General features: G+C 41.2%; 2 protein-coding genes across 3 annotated transcripts in view; both read right to left on the bottom strand.

Annotated features, from left to right (window-relative positions):
- Positions 1–6,282, bottom strand: part of frmd5a (FERM domain containing 5a) — a gene marked incomplete at its 5' end in the record, with an annotated part of 80,501 nt that extends 74,219 nt beyond the window's left edge. The window contains one exon of one of the 2 annotated variants that reach the window (XM_080762519.1): positions 6,172–6,282. In XM_080762519.1, coding sequence (XP_080618645.1) covers positions 6,172–6,273 — 102 coding nt within the window. The remainder of the gene's footprint in view (positions 1–6,171) is intronic. The other variant, XM_080762520.1, reaches the window with a different exon arrangement.
- A 3,154-nt stretch (positions 6,283–9,436) lies between these two features.
- malt3 (MALT paracaspase 3) lies at positions 9,437–19,780 on the bottom strand. The gene is made up of 15 exons (XM_080762630.1): positions 19,649–19,780; positions 19,046–19,091; positions 18,820–18,944; positions 18,558–18,696; positions 18,163–18,335; positions 17,509–17,629; positions 17,082–17,117; positions 16,744–16,947; positions 15,674–15,851; positions 15,370–15,444; positions 14,697–14,824; positions 12,909–13,058; positions 12,030–12,184; positions 10,048–10,158; positions 9,437–9,753 (listed from the first exon to the last, which is right to left on the bottom strand). Exons 2-15 carry the CDS (start codon positions 19,056–19,058, stop codon positions 9,439–9,441), a joined length of 1,923 nt encoding a protein of 640 aa, XP_080618756.1. The 5' UTR covers positions 19,059–19,091; positions 19,649–19,780; the 3' UTR covers positions 9,437–9,438.
- Positions 19,781–22,272: the final 2,492 nt, after the last annotated feature.

Raw genomic sequence — 22,272 nt, 5'->3', positions numbered from 1 at the left:
TTTTAACAGCATTTCTGTTGATTGTGAATTGTGTTTAGTATGATTGTTTGGCACCTGTCTCTCCTGCAGTACTATTTGTGCAGTACTATTTATTTCCTCTTGATTGAGTGGGGGAAGGTACCAAGTGCTATGGAGTAGGAGGTGTCTGTTTTATGTTCCAAGAGCTCTTGTGCTATAATGTTAATGACGTGGTGCCTGAAATGTATTCATGGATTTGGAATGGGTTTAGTAAAACCGTATAGAATTGTGCAAATCAACTCATGGGTTTGAGTTAAGTGGTTAGTACTACTGGTTACCAATTAGATCTGTGTTCTTGGTATGGTTTCACCTCACCTAGTATAAAAGGGAGGCTGCAAGAATCAGGCCAAGTGGAATAGTAAGAGAGTGGCGACACGCTTTGATCTCGCTGCAAAGCGGGTGCCTATGGGCTATAGTTTTTTGTCAGTTTGGTCTTCAGTGTTTTTTTTGTTTGTTATAGGCTATTAAAAATCACACCCGGGCCGTCCCCGGAACTTCCAGACCCACTTCCGGTTCTGGTGAGCTTCCCCGCGTCCGAAACGTTGAGAAATAACAGAGTTACCGTGTAGGGGAATTAGCAGACAACACTCTCTCTCACAAGTAAGAGTGTGGTATTCTCTCTGGAAGAAATAGACCACAACACTGGTAGGAAAAACTCGGCTCCACTGGTTTATTGATTCAAGGTTTCGATCACTGGGATCTTCTTCAGGAAATGAGAAATTCCAGTGATCGAAACGTTTAATCAATAAACCAGTGGAGCTGAGTTTTTCCTACCAGTGTTACGGACTCTTTCTTCCTCTTGTACTGCCATTTGTCCAGCACCTGGGCTAGAGTGGATGTGCATGTTCTATTATCTTTGGTATTCTCTCTCCCTCCCTCCCTCCCTCTCTGTCTCTTGCATGCACGCTCGCTCCACATTAATTAGCAGGCAACACTCTTTCTAGCTCAACAGTGCCACTTTTGCACCTGTTGGTACCCTAGACAGACATACATACATACATAGGGACAGACATTGCTGATCCTTGGTTGCACCACTTAAAAATAAAATGGCCACTTGAATTGAAAAAAATCAGACCCGTCTGAAGTGAGTTGTACACTGTACTGTACTGTACTGTACTGTACTGTACTGTACTGTACTGTACAAGCTCTCCTCCCTGGCCTCGGTCTGTTAGGCTGCACAACAGTGACACTTGGTGGTGACAATATGTGATTTCCGTTCTCGGACACAGGGACACACACATAGCTGTCTATAGGAGTGGTTGCACCACTCAATGATGAGACTACTTATTCAACTTTTCCAAAACCCGAAGCTGTCCCAGTCACCACCACAGACGGCAGGCAGAACTACATGTGAGTAGCAGCCTACAGTATTTCGATTAGCAGTGGTGGAAAATAACGAAGTACAATTACTTCGTTACTGTACTTAAGTACAAGTTTGGAGAATTTGTACTTTTATTGACTACTTTTCTTTTGCTGTATTTTTACTTTTACTTCGTTACATTTACAAGGAAAAAATCGTACTTTTAATGCGCTATATTTAAAATCGGACACCTCGTTACTCGCTACAAATTAAATAATAAAATCTTATATTTGTCTTACTGGAGGAATGCGCAGTTGAGAATTGAACAGGGCTGCTCCACTCTCAGATAATAGGGGGCGGAGTTGTGTTCTGCTGCCTGGCCTGCTTTGAAGACGGCAAGACGCACACACTGTGTTGTTTTGTCACACGCATTCAACATGGATGCATTAAACATGCCTTAATATTTAGCGGAAAACCAACCAATAAGTCCCTATCCGACACAAATTAACTAATCTTTCTCAGCCGTCACTGGAGCGCGCATCTAGCTACTGCATGATGATCATGCACGCTGACAGACAGCAGACACTGTCCCAACTCCTAACACAAACACTGAGGGAACTTGTTGTTGTACACACATAATGTGCCACGAAAAATAGCTTCCAATAGCTTAGTTGGTTATTATCGCTTCGAGGAGGTACGTGTCCATAATATCGCCACGAACGGCCAACAAAAGACATCTCTCTTCCACAGTGAAGCCTAATTTATTCTTCGCCGTACAAAGTGTTCCGTGCTGAAAATAGCTGATATACAAGCTCACAACTCGTCGCGTCCGGACACGTTGTGAGCTTGTAGATCAGCCAACCCCAGCATGCGGAGATGCAGGCTCTGAGAACGTTCAGAAACTTTTGCCTTCACAATAAAAGCATGCAAAAGCCCATATAGAGAAGGAAAAATAATTCGGTGGCATTTCACATTGCAAAAGAGCAATTTTTGTAAAATGTAAAAAATATATAAAAATTAAAGCAAAAAAAGAACGAAAAAGAACTATAATAGTTCATTTTTCAAAATTTGGAATGATGAACTATGAACGGAACTAGTTCATTTAAAAAATGTTGAACTGTGAACTGAACTATAGTTCCTAAAAAAAAGAACTTTCCCAACACGATGTATGCTGTTGGGGGTTCTGTATTTTCAGTATTTTTTGGAATAAAGCCACTTTTGACAGGATGACAATTTTGGAAATTCATTTCTTTGTATTCATTTTGAAAATAATTTTGTATTTTGTACTTTGTACTTGTACTTTGTAATTTTTACTTTTATACTTAAGTACATTTTACGCCGGGTAAATTTTTGTACTTAAGTACATTTTATTTGAGGTACTTTTATACTTTTACTTAAGTAACTTTCTTAATGGGCACTTTGTACTTTTACTTAAGTAATTTTCAAGTAGAGAATCAGTATTTTACTTAAGTAAAATATTTTTGTACTTTTTCCACCACTGTCGATTAGCTCCATTTGGAACTGAGCTATATTTCGATTTGTTTTTTTAAATGCAACCTGTGAGCCTACAGTATTTATATGCATTGCCTCAGGTATGCTGAGCCACGTTGAGGATTTTAGTCTGAAGTGGTCATTTACGGTCACTGCGCGGAGGGGTATTTTTTTTAAGGGGGGCCTGAGCTGTCAATCTTTGGGGCCTGGGGAATATCCCCTTCGCCTGTGTGTGTGTGTGTGTGTGTGTGTGTGTGTGTGTGTGTGTGTGTGTGTGTGTGTGTGTGTGTGTGTGTGTGTGTGTGTGTGTGTGTGTGTGTGGTCATACAGACTTGTAGGTGGTGTCATCGGACATGGTTTTGAGTCCTTCATGGGTGTAACTTAGCCCCGCCCCTTCTTCGAATTGGTGGATATTTGATAGTTCATGTTTTTGTCAGGTAAAAACCTGACTAACATAACATCTACCCATTAAATGTAGATGACAGTTCGCCACCTAGTCGTGATCAGAGCCATAGAGTAAGACTAGCTCTGATCCATAACCTTCTACTGCTTCTACGATTCTGCCCTGCGCAGTACAAGGCTATGGGACTTACAATTTTAAATCTCAAATCGAAATCAGACCAGCCTCTCCTCTTTGGCGAAAATAAAAAGAACGTTTTTGCTACTCACCAAAACAAAGGCGGGTTGTGTCAATAGAAAGACTACTTTCCTTAGTGGACGCACTCTGAGCCCCCCACCACACGTATAAACGGTACTTTTTGGCCAAAAAGGGATTTTTTTTTCACCGGAGGAAAAATATTCTCTATGAGGCAGTTCTCTGGGCAATATCAGTAGAGGGCGCAGCGGAGTAACCAAAAAATGTATTTTTTCCGGTGGAAACAAAATCCCTTTTTGGCCAAAAAGTACAGTTTATACGTGTGGTGGGGGGGCTCAGAGTGCTTCCACTAAGGAAAGTAGTCTTTCTATTGACGCAACCCGCCTTTGTTTTGGTGAGTAGCAAAAACGTTCTTTTCATTTACACTAAAGAGTAGAGGCTGGTCTGCATTCATGCGAGCGGCGGAAGTTGATAGTAACATAGCGCTATGGAACAGAGCTAGAGTAAGACAGAGTTCTGACAGCTTGAAAAGTAGTATATTGTGATAACTTGGGTTGTTTTATGTGTATGCCGTGGTATACTGATTCTGATACTGATCTGAATTTGAATCGAATTCTCAACACCCAAGTTTGTTTTTAAGATTCCTTAAGGTAAGCTACAGAGACCTTTACAGACTGGGGTAATCAGGACAAAGCTGTTGGTAGCCTACCTGGTTGGGTGTCAGAGGAAGCAGGACAGCCTTAAGCCGGGGGCTAGTCTGAATTTAGAGAGCCATTAATAACCATTTTAGGGAAAGATGAAAGTGTAATGGACACAGGTCCATTGGGGATAGATTTTCACGTTATGGCATTGTGGGAACAGGATATAAAGAGGAGGGAGACAAAGGGGAAGATAGAGGGGAAGACGGAGAAAGACAGACAGTGAGACTGAGTGGTAGAGAGGGAGAATGACCTAGTTATGCCTATTACTGATAATAACCCCAGTCTAGGTGTCCTGGAATTGTGGTTGGTCTTTTGGCTAGGCTGTGCAGAATGGCAGGGAAGGGCAAAGACACAAAATCAGAGACACAATCTCTGGCCAAATGTACAGTATAGCACTGGTATAGCTGGTATAGGTGGGGACACCAATTACCTCCTAAGGCCCAGGTTAGACATACTGGATGCCAGACAGTAACGGCAGCATTTCTGCTCTATCACTCCCCTCCTCTGCCTCCAGTCTGGTGACGTCAGCTAACCAAACCACACGACACTGCTGCAAACAGCACACCTGCTGGCTTCACATTCCTGATGGATTCACTCCAGCCTCGGCTTAAGCTCATCCTTAACGCACAGACACAGGTCTGTTTACAACCTGAGCACACAGTCACGTTCCTACAGCACTGACAGTATTCCGTACCCCCAAAGGTTGACAGTGGTTCAAATGCAGTACAGCAGACTGAAAGTAGATATCAAAGCATGTGAGACTGTGAGCACAAATGGTTGCTTCATGTTTCCTTGTTGCACACAGGTGGCTCTCTCGATGCGTTTAATGTCTCCCTGACAGTGACAGGTCTTACTTGAAAAGCGGTTCTTATGTGTCTGTGCGTGTGGAAGATCCCTTTGTTTCCCCACAACTTTGCATCCTGCAGAAAGGCTCTTAATATCTTGAAATGAATGTGATGATCACCTGCTTTTGAAGGCTGTGGCCAAAGCAAGGCAAAGGAGTTGTCAAAAGCAAGTCTTGAAGTGGAGAGACAAAAGGAAGAAATAACATGATTTAATCACAAGGCCTTGATCCTTCTGTGTTTAATATCATATGCAACATAATACATATACATTTATTTCCCTACTGCTGAAGTCTACATATGAAAACAAACATCAAGCACTATCATGATTAATATCAATAATCATCTATCAAGGTCTTTTATCAATACACCTGGCTGTATTTTGGCAACGTTTACATGCCAATGAGGAGCCATGGTGTGGCATTGATGATACTCATTCTCCCAGTGCAGCAATAGGATAGCTTATGTGCATTATTGATGCAAGAGGCTGGCGAAATGGCATGAGCTGGCATGAAACTATACTGAGTGTAAATGATCGCTATAAAAGAGTGTCTCTCTATGTATACCAAATTTACTTTCTTCCTTTATCAACTTGTCTTTTCAAATCCATGTTACAATTCATGTAAATGTGTATAACAAACAAGGCCTGTAACAAGTAAAGCTGTAACCCTGCAATCCAAACTTGTCAAAGTGTAACAAACAAGCAAATGCCATGTAAAAAGCATGTATCGTTTCCACCTGATGCTATGTGCAGACCTCAATAGCTCTGTGCCTGGCTTAGCTGCCTACATGAATGCATGTTGCACCCTGTCAACTTTGATGTGCAGGTGTGAGGTGTCATGCCCTGTCTGTCCCGCTGATCCTTCATGATGCGTGATGCATTGCATGTACCCAACACCCCTTTTAGTGGAGGATTGTCGTGATAATGTGTCATACTGGCCCTGGGAAATCCGAATTGAATTCCTGTAGAGTAGACAACAGGCCTATTATGTCAAACAGCGAATACATCTTTCTCCCTGTATGAGTGCCCAGGCAGAAGCACTATACCATGACAGAGACGAGACCAGTCTTGGTCTGCATGCTTGCACTGTGTGTAATGTGTATGATTGCTTAAACACTCGCTGCGCGCTTTGAGGTCAGAAACTGCATTTGCACCACTATGCTCTGGGGTGGGAAATGGGAATTGCGCTGCTGTCGAAGAGTATAATGGAACAGGTGACTAACCTGAATTGTGCACGTATATTCCGTATCATCCAGGAGTCTGACGGTACAGTTGTATTCTCTCTCAAGATTCCTGATGCTGCCACTCATAAATCGGCTCAACATCTTCTCGGAATGACTGGTCTGCGTCTAGGACCAGAACAATAAACTGAACACAGCATCTAAGTAATGTCACAATGACCTCATTTTCCTATCTGAAAAACGAGCTGCAGCTTCGGATGCAACTGCCGATTCGCGGAGCACTGCCGTCCCATAAAGTCTTCGTGCACTGGCGGCCTATGCAAAAGAGAAGAGTCAAATGATACCCGCATCCAGATCCAGGGGCAGTTCACCCTTGTGTTGTGTAGCCGAGCGATGGATTATCATTCACCATTCACCGATGCAACTTGAGCAAGAGGGCGGTTCCCCCTGAAAACTGACGTCAATGAGAACCAACGGGGATGATGGGCATTTCTGGCCACTTAATATGCAACATTACTCCAAGTTCTGAGTGACGCCACGATTCGGATCATTCGGGCCAGGCAGCACATTCTCAAAAGAGCTTTTAGAAGCTGGCACAAGAAAAATCAAGTAAATAAATAAATACATGACATATCTTAAAGTGAAATGGACCTGTTAATGTTATTTGTGTCAATCCGACGAATTTAAAAACAAATAAGCTTCCACAGTCTGCAACGATTGTCTCAAAATTTCTATTTGTTATCGTGTCGATGAGTGAGCGTCAACTACATCGTCACGGCGCGCTACCAACAATAGTCACAGTTGTGTTATCCACTACTACAAAGCACAATTAAATTGTTATAATAACCTAGCTTGTATAATGTGCTTTTGTGTGTTTGTTAAGTGGCTAGTGCCCCCTGTCTGTTGGTTAAGGCTATGGATGAAACGTTCACACGATAGAAAGCCAAATCTCCATTATTATCGCAGCGAAATCTATTAAAATGTTGCCGGAATTTCTTAACATGTCTCGTGGGATCAAACGAATAAAGATATTTGTTGTAAATTGAAAGCACATGAACCAAAAGACAGCCCTTGTGCCGTGACATTGTCTCGCAATGCCGTGACCCGGATTCGAACCGGGGTTGCTGCGGCCACAACGCAGAGTACTAACCACTATACGATCACGGCGAGCTACCGGGGCTGGTGACGGAAGACATGCTTTTTACCCAATTCAAGCTGACGGAAAAGGGAAATGAATGCCGAATTTAGTAACATAATTCATTCGAGATATTAAGAAATCCCTCATAAACTACTAGCGATTGTGTCTGCTCTGACCCGTTATCTTAATACTGTAATTTTTAATCAAAATACTCATGGAATGGATGGTGGATTTCTATTGACCAGGCAACGCGTAACATAGGCTTAGCCCAAACATTTAGACTCACAAAAAACCTCGAGAGTCTAAATGTTTGGTCTAACATAGGGCGGCTATAGCCAAAAAGCAAGACACTTCATAGCTCCGATCGGGGATCGAGGTTCCATATGGGGCTGCCAAAACACAAATTTGAACGAAAGTATAGTACCTGCTTCCTTCCCATTCTGTTCATTTTGATTCATGCTTTATTAACATACGGCAGAACATACGGTAATTTTATGGAGTGCCCCGAAACGGTAGGCTTTATCAATTTGTTACTCAGTCATGAGTCATTTAAAGCCTTCGTTCACTGGCTGGAGGCCGATTTGATTGCTTGAACAGCAATCAAACTTTCCTCCAGACCAGACCAGTTCAGATAAAACATATTTTAAACTAATTTGGGGGAGGGGCAATGCATGATGGGTAAAGGATTCTAATTTCTCCAAAGTTATGACTGTTATGTTACAACGATGTCGCATTTTGAAATTAATATTTGAGTATTTTGGGTGAACGTTGTTGTAGTAAAACCATCACTGAGACCAGTACGTTTGTGAATGGCTACTGATAAACTAACTGGGTCATTCACATTTCACAGAATTAAATATTTTAAATATTAAACGTTTTATTAAAGCTTGTAATGGAAGTCAAAGTCTCTGAAATACTTTCCCAAATAGGAGATGGCTGATGTCACTGCACTGACAGCTATATATTACTGTCCTTATGTGGCTCATGAATGAGCCACATATCTTTGATGTATTCCCTTCCCATCATTCATCAACTCAGACTTCTCAAAGACCAAGAACAGAACATAAAGGATAAATGTGTTATATCTTTAATAATATGGAATGATACAATTTATGATATAATTTTAATACATTGTCCATTTAGGCTACCCACAATTTACAAAAGATAATCATTTAAGCCAGCTGAGTTCAATTTGAACTGACAAACCAGTGTGAGATCAATATTTACAGTTATTGGAAAAACAATTTATCTCATTATCCTTGTTAGTCTCATTATCCTTGTTAGGGGTAGAGTGCCTGGATGGGAACCGCAAGGTTGCCAGTTCAAACCCGGGCTCCCCCAGAGTTACTGTCGAAGTGTCCTTGAGCAAGACACTGAACCCCTAATTGCTCCCGATGTGCCATTTACCTGCCTGTCACAGTGAGGATAAGATATTTTGGGCCGGTAAGTGCCTCAAGAGGTAGAAAAACTGTATAAAAACAGCAAGATCCCCGGTTTGATCCCTGGCTCCTCCAAGGTTCACGTCAAGGTGTCCCTGTGTAAGACACTGACACTGAAGCCGCAATTTCTCCACTGTATACACCATACCATAGTGCCCCTAGGGCACTAGGGGCATGTGGGCACCTCAATGTAAAATTGGCTAGTTTGCCCAAGTAATGTAAATATAAATTATGTAAACATGCACTGTACATCATTATCAGACTTAATTCTATCATTCAATATCTTGTTTATATCCTAAAATGACTGGATAAAGGTTTTGTAGCAACTGTAGAAATATTAGACCTTAATTGTCAAATATTTAAGCATGTTCAAATCATGTATATGCTACTTACTTTTTTTACATTTGGGTAAAAAGAAACAATTTAACACTAGGGTGCCTACTCTTCCTTGTGATCTCTGAGGAGAAAGGGTAACAGGATAGGTGGGCTACCTATCCTGTTACCCTTTCTCCTCAGAGATCACTACAAATGCCCTTTGTTTGTTGAGCTGAGAATTTAAGCAGGTGACAGTCTAAACAAAACCACTAAACAAAACAGGCACATACAGTACATCCTCAATTCACATAAGTCACATAAGATGGAAAATCCACGAGACCAAAATGGTTATAAGCTCATGGATTCTGATAGAAAAAAGTTTATCACCATACAATAACAAGCCCAAAGAGAGACATGTCATGAAGTAAAGTCTAGTTCACTCTCATCATTCTCCTCTGGTTGGTTGCTCCTCGCAGTAGTAACTCTAGTGGCACACTCCGCTTTCCTGGTGATGGGGTGACATGATGTGACCCGTGTCTGGCGCACTGGTGGCTTAGAAATGGCACCCATACTGTGAGCATCCTCTCGTTTCTTGATACTTGTAGGCTTTCTCTTGTACAGTTTACAAGATGCCACCAATGGCTTTCCTATATCCAGCTGTTGGCTCTCTTTAAGGCGCAGCTTACTGTTTATATGAGTGTAATGCATGTCCACCATAATGACAAGTGGCCCCTAACAAAGATAACAAAGAGAATACTTAGAACATATTTTTAGAGCGTGCAGTACTACAAAAAGCATTGACTTGGTGTTTTTCAATTAACACAGACAATAATACATTATAAAATATAAAAAGAATGGCCGCAAAAAACACAACACCTGTATTAGAAACAACTAGGAAATATATTGTGATGACAAAATAAATTGGTGAAAATGTACTTTCAGTATATTTGTATACATTTTTATAATTTGAAACATACATGAAACAAATATTTTCTTGCACTATGGTTAGGATCAGGAGGTTAATACCTGAAGCTTCTGAAGGCCACACAGCGTCAGAGTACAATCGTGATTATCAGAGTAGAGCAGAGAGTCCATCTCATCTGGCCTCCCAAGGCCTGAAAATATGTCCTCCATCGCCTGAATAATCAGAGAGCATATGCAATGAATTAATTTGTTTGTGTCTTTCTTTATTCATAGAACTTTGTCAACGCAAGAGCTCAGTATTTATCTGCTCTGCTTAGTTTAGTGCCCTTTGTGCTGTTACATCACTTCGACAAAATAACACATTTACAAATGGTAAATGGTACCAGAGCACCAGGACTCAATCTAACTGTGTGCCTGTGCCTATTTTACTGCTCTCTTATATTATTTTTGTTTAACTGTTTTCTTATCCACAGTGCTGACAGTGTTGAGAAAGCTTAGTCTATAGTGCTGCTAATTAGACCAGTAGGTGGCAGTATTGTTCAAGGAATTGTGGTTGAGCGGTAAACCACATTACAACATTCTGTTTGTTATGGCTTGCAACTGGAAGTCCAAATTTATGGACAAAACTTCCTCATTTAACATGAATGAAAGATAGTCACAGAGATGATACTGCTGCTTGCATGGAAACTGACAAGTTCCTTTAGGGAGATTTTTATGTGATGTATTCCCATGCTTTTTTGTTCTTGCTTAATGTAAATCGCTCTGGATTAAGAGCGTCTGCTAAATGCCTAAATTGTAAATTGGAGATTGGCGACCATTTTCAGCTTTAGTGATTTAATATTAGTATGTTCGTTAACATTTGGACAAGGTTTGTACCATGTACTTTGTAATCTCTATAGCCTCTGTTCGATACGTCTTCATAAACAGAAAAAAGTTTGTTCTATGTCATAAAAGTTAATACTGTACACATTCATAGATGGTTCCAGCCAGGCTAGCCTAGTTTGGCTCCAGGTAGAATACAGAGTTAAGCAATTGAAAATGGGATTGACATGCAAAATTGTAAATGCGGCTTTGCCCTCTACCTGCATGCTTGACTAATTACCTAAACAAAAGTGAGTGACACTCACAGTTACAATACTAGAGGGACCATGAAAACAACTGGTACCACCCACTTTTAAAACAAACATGGGTAAATTCCTCTTCCGGCTCTGGGGCGTCTGAATCTCAACGGAAGGCAACATAGAGGCAACGGGAGGCGATGATTGGATTGCATTGGCAAGCTTTCCCGAGATTCCTTGCGAAGCATAGTGGAAGCCGAGTGGAATAGTAAGAGAGTTGCGACACTAGCGTTACTCCCATTGCTGCGAGATCAAAGCGTGTCGCCACTCTCTTACTATTCCACTCGGAGCGGAAGCAAGAAGAGGACGTTCGGTAGGCCAATCAGTTGCGACTCCCTCTTTCCCAGCAGCACTTGCCTTCCTCCTCCCGTTGGAGACAGGTCTCTCCAATGAAAGTGCAGCGACCAATGAGGCATATATCTTTTAGCACTGCCACTCAAGTGTGGAGTGCACATTTTGGTGCTATCCTTTTAAACCAAGTGTTTGACTGTACTCTGTTGCCGTTTACATTTCTGTCTAATCAAGTATTCAATCAATCAAAGCTGGCGCTTTGAATGATGTATACCTATTGCACACTACACACATCCAATATGGCACTGCATTAAACAAGCGTGAAATGGAAATTGATTCTCTGTTTGTTTCTACTCTGTACGAGTTGTATCTGGAATGGTAGGAAACAACACTTGAGGTCAGTGGCGCCGTCGGAACATAAAAGCAACAATATTCGAGATCGAGAGTTGAGACTAGAGAGCAACTTCAGTTACTGCAAATAAGGGAGGGTAGGCTATATAAGCAGAATTGCAGCGGCAGCCAATACACAACAATAAATAAATATTCCGCAATCGTGCGGGCATCCAGGACATTCAGACCCAAATGGTGCCTATGCTTGAGGTCCCTAAGGATTTCCAACCTGCATGTCCTAGTCCAAGTTAGCATTGTACATGGCAGTAAATATCTGACACTTACAGGTATGCTTGTCAGAGTAACACTGCAGTCCTGGGTTGTCGGTCCTGCAGCCTTAACAATGGCAAAGGCCACCATGACATTGGAGAACAGGGCTGAGAAGCTGACCTCAACCTCCACTCCACAAAGAAACCTCAGCCGCTTCTTTCGTGGTAGCTCTGAGCAGATGGAAAAATGGATGAGAAAATACATTTCTGTTATTATTCTGAGGCAGTCAAGACCATTTGTGAGCAGATGACCGTAACTAAATAATTCAGTAAACTATGTTTAGCACATTAATTGAGACAACAATGGTACAGACTTTTAGTTTCAGTAGGCTCAGTCAGTGCGTAACTGTAGTCCCAGGTGTTCATGCCCGTGTCCTGTTCTAGTTCACTTTTCCATGTCTCAGACTCAGTTTCACATCACAAAGTAGTGACGTGAAGTTTACAAAGTAAGAGTGGGTGAAATTTGTTTTTGTGCATAGTTCCCATGCGCAGAGGTGAATAGCTGATTCAGGAAGCCTGGTGGCTCATCTGGTCAGAGCATATGATTGATTATGTGTTTTTAACCATGTAGCACTCTGGGATTCCTTGTGAATCAAAAGTGCAATACAAATAAAAAGCATTATTATTATTATTACTACTACATAATACCACATAATTAAGGCTGCATGTCATCCACCCCTCTCTCTCCCCCACCTTTTGTCTTTTCTGAACACTGTCTTTATCAACAAAAAAATATATTTTTGGGCTCATTTTTGGGCTGATTTCAACTACATGCTTTCGAAGGCTTGTTTAAAAAAAATCTTTGGACATTTAATTTCATTCAAACACAGATGACATTTAATAACTCCCAGCTAAAATCGAAGCATTAAGGTGTCCACTGCAATTCTCTGCTCACCGTTGGCCTGCCTCCAGCAGGCATCACGTAGACATAGTTCCTTGGTGTGGCCCGCAGTCCTAACTGGATCTGCAAGGGAGCGAGACTCCATCAGTGTGTGCTTGATCTCCACCACTTGTTTTCCTTTGACCAGGGGATCTCTGCCTAAATCTGTGGCAGAACAAACAAAGAAATCACATTATGATGATACTGTACTGATTCTGTACTACCATGATAATGATATACTGAAGCAAGAGCATGTACTGAGGGATTTCAAAGGGTACAAGCAATTAAACAAATCTAAAAATGGGAACTAATAGAAACAAAGGTTAATTCCATGACATTGTTGGACAGGGGTGAGAAACACATATATTGAAACTCTATTCAAGGTCCTGGATAGAGGCTCACTTTTGGCTTTGGTAATGATTTGGCATGTTATATTTTAGGCACGCTGTCTAGTACTACACCATGTTCTCATTATAGATAAGTAGACAGTACACCATGTTCTATTACACTTTAGATCAGTAGAAAGCAGGACATGATCAAATATTTTTCAAAATAGGTCCAGCACAAGATAAGCAGAAATTGTCAAAGTCAAAAAGTTGTAAATTACAGTAAACTCATCATCAATAAGGTTCTCCACAGCCACAAACACACATCCACACAGTGTTACACAATGTTGTCACAAGTACATCCATACATGAATGCGATGATGTTGACTTATGAGCGAGATCAAGAGAGCAGTGGTAGGGGGCGCACACAGACGACAGAGCAGCTGTCTTAAAACTCGGCAGCTCTCAGGTTTCCTGCTGTTCTCCAGCCAACAGTGTGAATTTCCAGAGAATGAGGTCACATGCTAATGTGGTGCTGCCCCACAGAATCGTGTTCCCACAGAGACCCATCAAAGAACCGTAGTTGCACTTAGCATGTGCGTATGGGGGTGGCAAGACGACTTCCCACCCCTACTTAATCGTAAACAACAACAAAGTCCGTAGCCAGTGATTGGAGATCAGGAATTATCAGCATGTCAGTTCTCAGTTGTGCATCCAGCAGACTCAGCAACAACGTCAACTTGTTCCCTTCAGACATGTCTGAAGACATGTCTGAAGACATACTGAATGTCTACGTGACTACAAGTGAAGATCACTTTATTTAGCGTTTAAGGGCCAATTTAACATCTCATAACTTTCCCCAAATGTTGCCTTCAGAATTTCAGTATGACTCACTAAGTCACAAAACAAACAAATACAAATGGCAGCTTTACAACATCTTTAGGGCAGCAGCAACAACATTGATTATTTTTAGAGCATTTCCGCTTTTTCATGTAGTGAGACAGAAGCACTAAGAGTATGTAGATGACACCACGGATCATGACCCGTTTTCACAATTAGGGCTGCAACTATGCGGTTATGCCGATTAGTGTGCTAGCTGGGTTGAGCCACCACAATGTCCCACCTTATGGAGATAGATTCAGCGTGTTCTAAATACACAAGGCAAGTACTTTTTAGCACAGGGCCTCACTCACACCTTCGCATCTAGCATACAACATTGTTGGATGCTAGATGTAAACAAAGGGTAAGTGTCATGGCCGCCGCAATGCATTTCCAATGGAAGTCACATGGTTTGACACAACATTTTTGTTGTACGGTTTTCGGCTGTGTTTCGACTGCCCCCCTCCCCCTCATACAACAAAAATGTTGTGTCAAACCATGTGACTCCCATTGGACGAGCTTGAAACAGTCAACAAGTCTCATGCATCAGCTATACAACAATCTGTTGTGCAGGTGTGAACTGTGAGTGAAGCCTTACCCTCAGACACCTGCTCTAAGACGTGGGTGATCTTTGCAGACTGTAGGATGTGTTTGTTCAAGTACTTGGTGAAGATTCCAGTGCTCTTGCCTCCATCCTGGACTTCAAACGCCTCTGCATTTTCACACCTGAAAAGTGGATTTTTATGAAGAAATTAGGAATTACATGAACAAAAAAGAATTCATTCAAAACTAATCATTTCTTGCTTTTGGTTTTCTCTACCAATCAAGGTTCAAGGGTTCAAGGTTGTACGTTATTGTTACATCTTGTGGCTTTGTGTGGCTTCCTTCAGACAATGCAGCAGCATAGATGACATAACATTCAAAACAACAAAAAAAACACAGCAAGCACAGCAAACAAAGGGATAGCATAAAGATTATGCTATATCTTTATTATATAAATCACTTTTCCCCCCAGACCCTAGATCCCAGCCTAGCCCATACCTTTAAAACCAGGAAAGCATCTGTCATTTTAGATGACGGATATAAAGAAAAAATATAAAAAGAAGATATTATATTATATAATTATATATATTTATATATATTAGAAATATATTATTATTTCTTGTTTATGTAGCATTGTATCTTACTCATTGGTCAACAATATCCTTAGTCTTTACACATATTGCTTGTGCTGACATAAATGATAGTGAATAAATGATATTAGTACATACGTGGCATAACCATAAACAGTATTCCCACTGGGTTCCAGGGGCCTGATTTCTGATGGTATGCAATCCTGGTTGTACCTAAACAAAAGGAAAAAAATAAGATTATAACATGGTCATGTTGCTTTCTAAAGAAGAAATATAGCACTTCAGATCAAATCAAACCCCACACGGTGTCATAGTTTGTGAACCAATGTGCGTGTTTAACCATCTTCACTCCATGAGAAGGTACGCTAGCCCAAATTTAGAGTTAGGGTTATGTTCAAGATCAGATTTAAGCTGAGGTTTAGGGTAAAAGATTGAGCTCTACCATTTTCTACAGGTATCCAGTAGAACGACACTCAGTGCAGTGCGTTTCTCCTGCATGTGGAGCATAACCCTCTGCACACAGACACAGTTCTCCGGTTGGTACGGCTGTGGTGCATCGACAGGCACAAGGTAATTCCTCCCAGATCGCTCATACCCATGGCCTGCATAGTAGAAAAGACCTGTCAATGATACAGAAGAAATAGATTTGTCATTATGCACAAGGTATAATTATACCTCAATCTGTAAAATATGCAATGATTGTCTTGAATTGGATTCATCAGACTGCAAGCATGGTATAGAACATTTTGTAATTACTCACAAATCAAAATAAACTCAGGTCTAGGACTGAGTAACAATGGGTGCCTATTCTCCCTAAATGCTTGCTTGATTGATTGAAAATTGTTTGCCGAATGGGTACAGTTCAAGGAAAGTACAGGTCAATACAAAAACTGCTAAGAGGCTAAAACCAGAAAAAGCACTTAAGGGTCCTCTGTTTTCAATTATGAATTGAAGATCATGCTTAAAAGGTGTTCACAGAAAGCTTATAGAAAGGTCAATGATGTAATTTTCTATCAGGCTTTCAAAGAAGGGGCTTCAGCATACAGCTCACATTGTTGCCGAGCACCATTTTACAGGTGCTAAATAAATCTGCTATCTCATAGTGCTGAAGCCATTCAGAAACTGCTATACATAGCACAGCATGTAGCTCTGAACCTTACAAGGCCCACACTTCTTCTTTCTAGACTAGTTCTTATCTGGCCAGCCTACATATTTTAAACCAAGATTACGCACATGTGTGTTTGAACCACAACATGGAACATTGTCCAATACCAGAGATGAAAAATACATAGGGACAAACACATTTCAAAACGGAAAACAGCAGATCTATAAGCTCACATCACAATGCAACACTTTTTTTTTAGCTTGTAGATCACACAAAAAGTTTTTCTTTTTTTTAATATTCCCCCAAGGGCAAAAGAAAAATAATGTGGGGCAGTGTACCATTCCAGAATGCATGAGTGATTTGAAAAGAACCGATGTACATACAGTAATATGTAACGATATACTCACCATACACACCCTTGTCAAGCAACTGGACGAACTTGTCAATGGCAGCTAGCATCTCCTCCCTGGTCAGGTCCAGGAGGGATACCACTCTGAAGCCCAGCTGCTGGAGGAGGTTGGCCAGTGTATGAACATCCATGGTGGGGGCCAACAAGCCAGGATGGTGGGAGTAATTTAGGTTGCCAATTAGTAGAGCAACCTTGTCACTCGCTGAAACAACAAAAAATAATTTCCAATAATGAGAAATGAGAAAGTACTGACAAATATCAGTTCCCCTGTTTTCACACAGCAGAGTAGATTCACTCTAAAAATAGTTTTAGGTATCTCTTTCCTCTGAACTATACCTGTGGGTGTTGTAGAGGCAGGTCGGTCGGGGATCACTATAGGATGAAAAGCAGAAGCAACACAAATGAATAGACTAATTTATTTACATCTTGTTCACTGACAAGCAGACAATCACTGAGTGCCATTTTTGACAATTCGCTTAATGATTTTCCATTTTTGACAAGCAGAGGTAAGTATTGCCTAAAAGACAAAGAGACAAACAAAATCTGTCAGTATTTAGTAGTTATTTTAGAGCCTGTCAGATCTGCAGAAATGGGAAAGTCCCTACAGTCCAATCCTCAGCAGAGGATGAATGCTAAATCAGGGGAATGACCGTGTAAGAGTTCTTTGAGAAATAAGGAACTACTCCTTGGAGGAAAGAGAAAGTAAAATTCTCAACTCATGCAGTCAAATAGATGTATTAAAAACAAATTATTATGTACATACCATGATTTCTTAGATTTGTACCTATAATATCAACATCAGCTGCCTCTGTCCACTTCTCCTCGAGAACATTAGACACCGAGCAGATGTATGATCCTGCGTGTTCTGCCGCTGCGTGGTCTATCTACAGGTGACACAATAATAGACCACATTCCCATTATTGCTTATCATGTAACTAGGCTGTGTCCATGCACATACGAGTAGTAGAGTACAAGTCAAACTTTCAGTAAAACATTAGCCAGTAGCAAAAAGGGGAATCTGCACAAACAAATAATAATTTTACTGTAGAACAGGTGCAAAAGGATAAAATAATGCATCATAGACAGTAGAGCCTCCATTCAAGATGCAATGCAAACACCCTCCATTTTTTATGTAATAGTCCAGGCAAACTAGCTCCTTTTGGACCCAAAATGCAAAGTTTAACAGATGTTTGTTTTCACAGACAACAGACGAGTCTCCAAAAGCTAAAAAGAGAGAAAAAAGAGTTTGTGGCTCTATGATGCAGTAAAACATTTTTAAAAAATCAATATTGTTATAATGGCCAACTAATTAAGTCCAGGTTTTGATGGCAGACAGTTAAATGACACAGTAATCATAAAGTGAACAGTCTGCTACTCACAGTGCCGAGTTGAATAATCACCAGTCAGTCATGTTTACCTGCAGAGTGTCAGTCATCGCACTTTTGCCATCCAGGGCTTGTCCATTCTTGTACCATCGATAGACTGGTAGGGGGGCGCCAACGGCGGCACAGGACAAGGTGAGTGTTTCCCCTCGTTGAACCGTCTTTAGTTTAGGGTGTACCACAATGTGGGGTTCACCCTGCCATGCTCCTGGAAGACAATGTTGGGAAAGGCAGGGGGCATTTAAATCTGAGGAGGCAGTCTGACCATATGCATGATGAAATGACCTAGGGTAAATGCTGTATGAGTACACAGTAAATGCACAGTGTATCACAGTCATCAAATTAATGATACATGGGGAGACAGACTATAACATTTGTTTTAAGTCACCATATCAATACTATGTCTTGCAGAACAACATGGATGTCTTACCTGGCTTGTCGACATCCAGTACTTTCACCTTCACCCATTCACTGAACACGCAGTTACAGAAGCGGTCATTCACTCGACACACATAACGTTGAGTCCTCTGAGCTTCAAATGTTAGTTCTGCTTGGGTAGCACCAGGAACCTTGAAAATGACATTATGAAAAGTTTATATAGAGACATACAGAGATGCAGGTTGTTATGATTTTTTCAAACTATTTTTTAATATCCTTTTCTGTTCAGATTATTGAACACAACAGCCACATACCTCCCGTTCGTTATCAGTAAACCACTGGTAGCACAGGAGGCCAGTGCCCTCAGCGCTGACACTGAGAGTGACTTTGTAGTTGACAGGTACACAGACAGAAAAAGGATGGCACACAATGACAAGTTCTGAAAAAAGGAAATTTGAAATTAGTACATCCAAGTATTATTAACATTGCTTGTGAAACATATTCCTGTGTGCTGTTTAAAGTGTAAAAGTTGCAGCATACCTCTGATCATCATTCTAAAGATTTTGGGAGGATTTTCCTGTTATCTCTGCAAAATAACATAATTATTAGCACCATTCATTAATCAATGTAAAATGGCATGAATATGCCTATACATAATTGCCTGTTTGCAACAATGTCAGTGATATCTAATTACAATTAAGTTAATCAGAACAGATCAACCACGAATCACTTCATTGCCACGTACAGTTGACGGACAGGACAATGACGCCCACAAACGGCAGTCAATTTCAAAATCCTTCAATCAAAAGTCAACATTGTAGAGAGTGATAGTTCTTTTTTTTGTAGAGAGTGATAGAAAACTGGATGGAAAAATATATGTGACACGTACTTCCTCTATTTCTCTATCAAAGCCTTTTCATTGTTTCATTGTTAATGGTTTCAAATCATACGATGAACGCGTGAGCACGTGAGCATAGTTTTATTTGTGTCTTTATATTATTGCAACGTTATTAGGCTACATATTAACATAGGCCTATAGTGTACATACGAGAAGATTTTGGGAAAACTCTAATCATTATATAATCAGTAGCCTATAACAAAATAAATGCAAATGAAATAACCAAAACTTGTTTTAGTACATACCTGCCCTTAACTGTTTACAGTGGCAGTCGGTCGTCTGACTCGTCTCGCATGCATGCACTCTATAGCCTACTGAAGTTTTTCAACAATATCCCACATAACTTTTATCTACCGTATATATCAAATACAAATTTGACTTCCCTTTCCCCGGAATATGACACACACCCACATTACCGATGTGCCGATAGTATATGCGCCATGATCACTGTGTGTGTGTGTGTGTGTGTGTGTGTGTGTGTGTGTGTGTGCGCGCGCGCGTGCGTGCGCGCGCGCGCGTACGTGTATGTGTGCGCGCTGTGCGCGTGTGTGTGTCACTGTGTGCGTGTCCGTGCTCGTGCGGGGGACTAATTATCTTCGAGTTGTTTGAGTGACAGGGCCCGGAGCACTGACTGACACACTGCAGTCACACCATAGCCTAAAGAAATCGTAGGTAGCAGACGTCTCCGCTCTACTCTACGGAAAGTGGGCGGTCCCGAGAGGGGACGCACCCGGAAGCCTATTCAATGGCATGTAGTCTTCTATTTCTTGGTTGGCGAAGTGGGCGTGAGAGTGACAAGTGAGTGAGTGACAAGATGTTGACAGACAAAGGCGCATTCTAGTGTAGGCTATATGCTGCTGCGTTGCTACAAGGCTGTCAAGTTATGACTCTCTAGTAGACTGGTTAACGTACGTGCCTGTGGAATTGGCAACCCGGGTTCGCCTCCCTGCCGAGGCTACAATAGTTTTGTTTTCCGACGACTTGCGCGACGGCCAGTTTACATCTGATGCTCTCCTCCGCGTCAGATGTAAGCTGCGGACAAGCATAAAAATGAAGTGTGTCACCCGGCGGTGAGAAGGAGAAGGATATTTTTGATTTATTGATTTAAATATGTATTAACAGTTTGCAGAATTACAATACATTTCAAGCACAAACTCAATACAAATACTGTTAACTGTGAGTGAACGACCCAATTAAGCATTACACTTGTTTACAACAGGGTCCACATGGTTCAATTCATCAAAACATTTAGAGACGTATAAATAGACACTTCTATATAGTTAAAGAACAGAACAGGAATTCATCATAAAACAGTGTTCCCTGACCGGGGATCGAACCCGGGCCGCCGCGGTGAGAGCGCAGCATCCTAACCACTACACCACGGAGAATGAGGTTATTGATGATGAGAAGGGCTGTGCACGGTGAAGTGAACGCGCTATTTTATAAATATAAAGTTATTTTCAATGTCATCATGGATCAGGGTTACAGTAAATGACAATGTAATTCAGCCAGGGGTGCCATGGATGAAAAGATTACAGGGGTGATCTGAAGCAAACATGAGAACCACTGCTTTACATTTCTTCAGACGATTTTTCAATGTTTTGTTAACAATTTGGAGTGGACAGAATGTTACTTCGAGGTGCCCACTGCCCAGGGGGCGTTTGACTCCGTGAAAGAAGAAAACTACAATTGAAACCCCGCCCGTAGATGGCCTGCAGGCTGCATCTGTTCCATTGGCTAGTGCCTATCTCACTGCCGGGTGACACGCGCTTGTCGGCAGCTGTCTCTGCCGCAGAGGAGAGCGTCAGCTGTCGGCTGGCCGTTGCGCGCAAGTCGTCGGCGGACTGGAGCTTTTTCTCCATCCACCAGCTGTCTAAAAACCGCCGAGACGTCTGCGCCTACGATTTCTTTAGGCTCATGTCTGGCTGCAGCCTGTGTGGACCTGACGTCACCACTTTCAACCCGCGACTTCCCTATTCTGGGCAAAGTCAAAACAAAACTCTACAGCTGAGCTTGTAAATGGTCTATTTTCGCTGAAGTAGCCTACAAATAGGGCACACAACAGCTACACAACAGCTACAAACAAGTAACAACATGATATGATATTATGTTCAATGACAGGTAGCCTAAATCTATACAGTCTGCGCCTGTAGGTCTGGGTTTTGCAGTAGGTAAGTAGGCCTAGTAATAATAATACATGATTTATGACTTTTTCCACGTAAACAAATATATCTATTACAAGTTTTAAGGCCTCCTGCTGACATAATTTACACCCTGCTAATGTCCATGTTTTGCCCAAAACACGTGTCCCATATATTCATGTAGAGCTTAATGTTCTTTATAAGCACAGCTAGCTTAGCTTAGTAAACACAATATAAATTACATGTTATACTGTGTACACTATAACGACAAATAATATCATATTTAATAATTTAATATAGGCCGAATATAATTGTGGAAACTCAGAAACTGTATTTACTTTGAGTATTAAAAACCAGGACATTTATTGTTAATTTATAAATCTATAAATGTAACATAATAATGCAAACACATAAATCCACTAATGTCACAGCTTTTGAGTAGAACTAAGTTTGATACCATTTTATTGATAGACAAATTAAGTCATGCACTGTGTGAAAGAAACTGAATTATTTTTTATTGGTTTGAAATGTGAAACTCATGTGAGGCAGCAATGTTTTGACCTTGTGTTGCAATGCAATATCAAGTGAGAGGGGCGAGAGGGGACAGTTCTTAGTCACTCTTGAGCAAGTCATAATTATATGACATGGACCTATGGGCAACTGGTGGCCCCCACCTTCACTTAATGCAGCCCTTGCAGCCATCATCAGGGATGGAGATGTGGAGACCC

This window comes from Protomyctophum bolini (assembly GCF_963924005.1).
Source record: "Protomyctophum bolini genome assembly, chromosome: 4".
In the NCBI taxonomy this organism is placed as follows: domain Eukaryota; kingdom Metazoa; phylum Chordata; class Actinopteri; order Myctophiformes; family Myctophidae; genus Protomyctophum; species Protomyctophum bolini.
This window is presented reverse-complemented; position numbering and strand designations above follow the sequence as displayed.

What these genes read in the sequence shown, in the direction of transcription:
- malt3 (XM_080762630.1), bottom strand. An exon ending in TACAAATCTAAGAAATCATG is followed by an intron (nt 17,118 to 17,508) that starts GTATGTACATAA and finishes TTCATCCTATAG; the next exon opens with TGATCCCCGACCGACCTGCC. An exon ending in TTACTCTGACAAGCATACCT is followed by an intron (nt 10,159 to 12,029) that starts GTAAGTGTCAGA and finishes CTGATTATTCAG; the next exon opens with GCGATGGAGGACATATTTTC.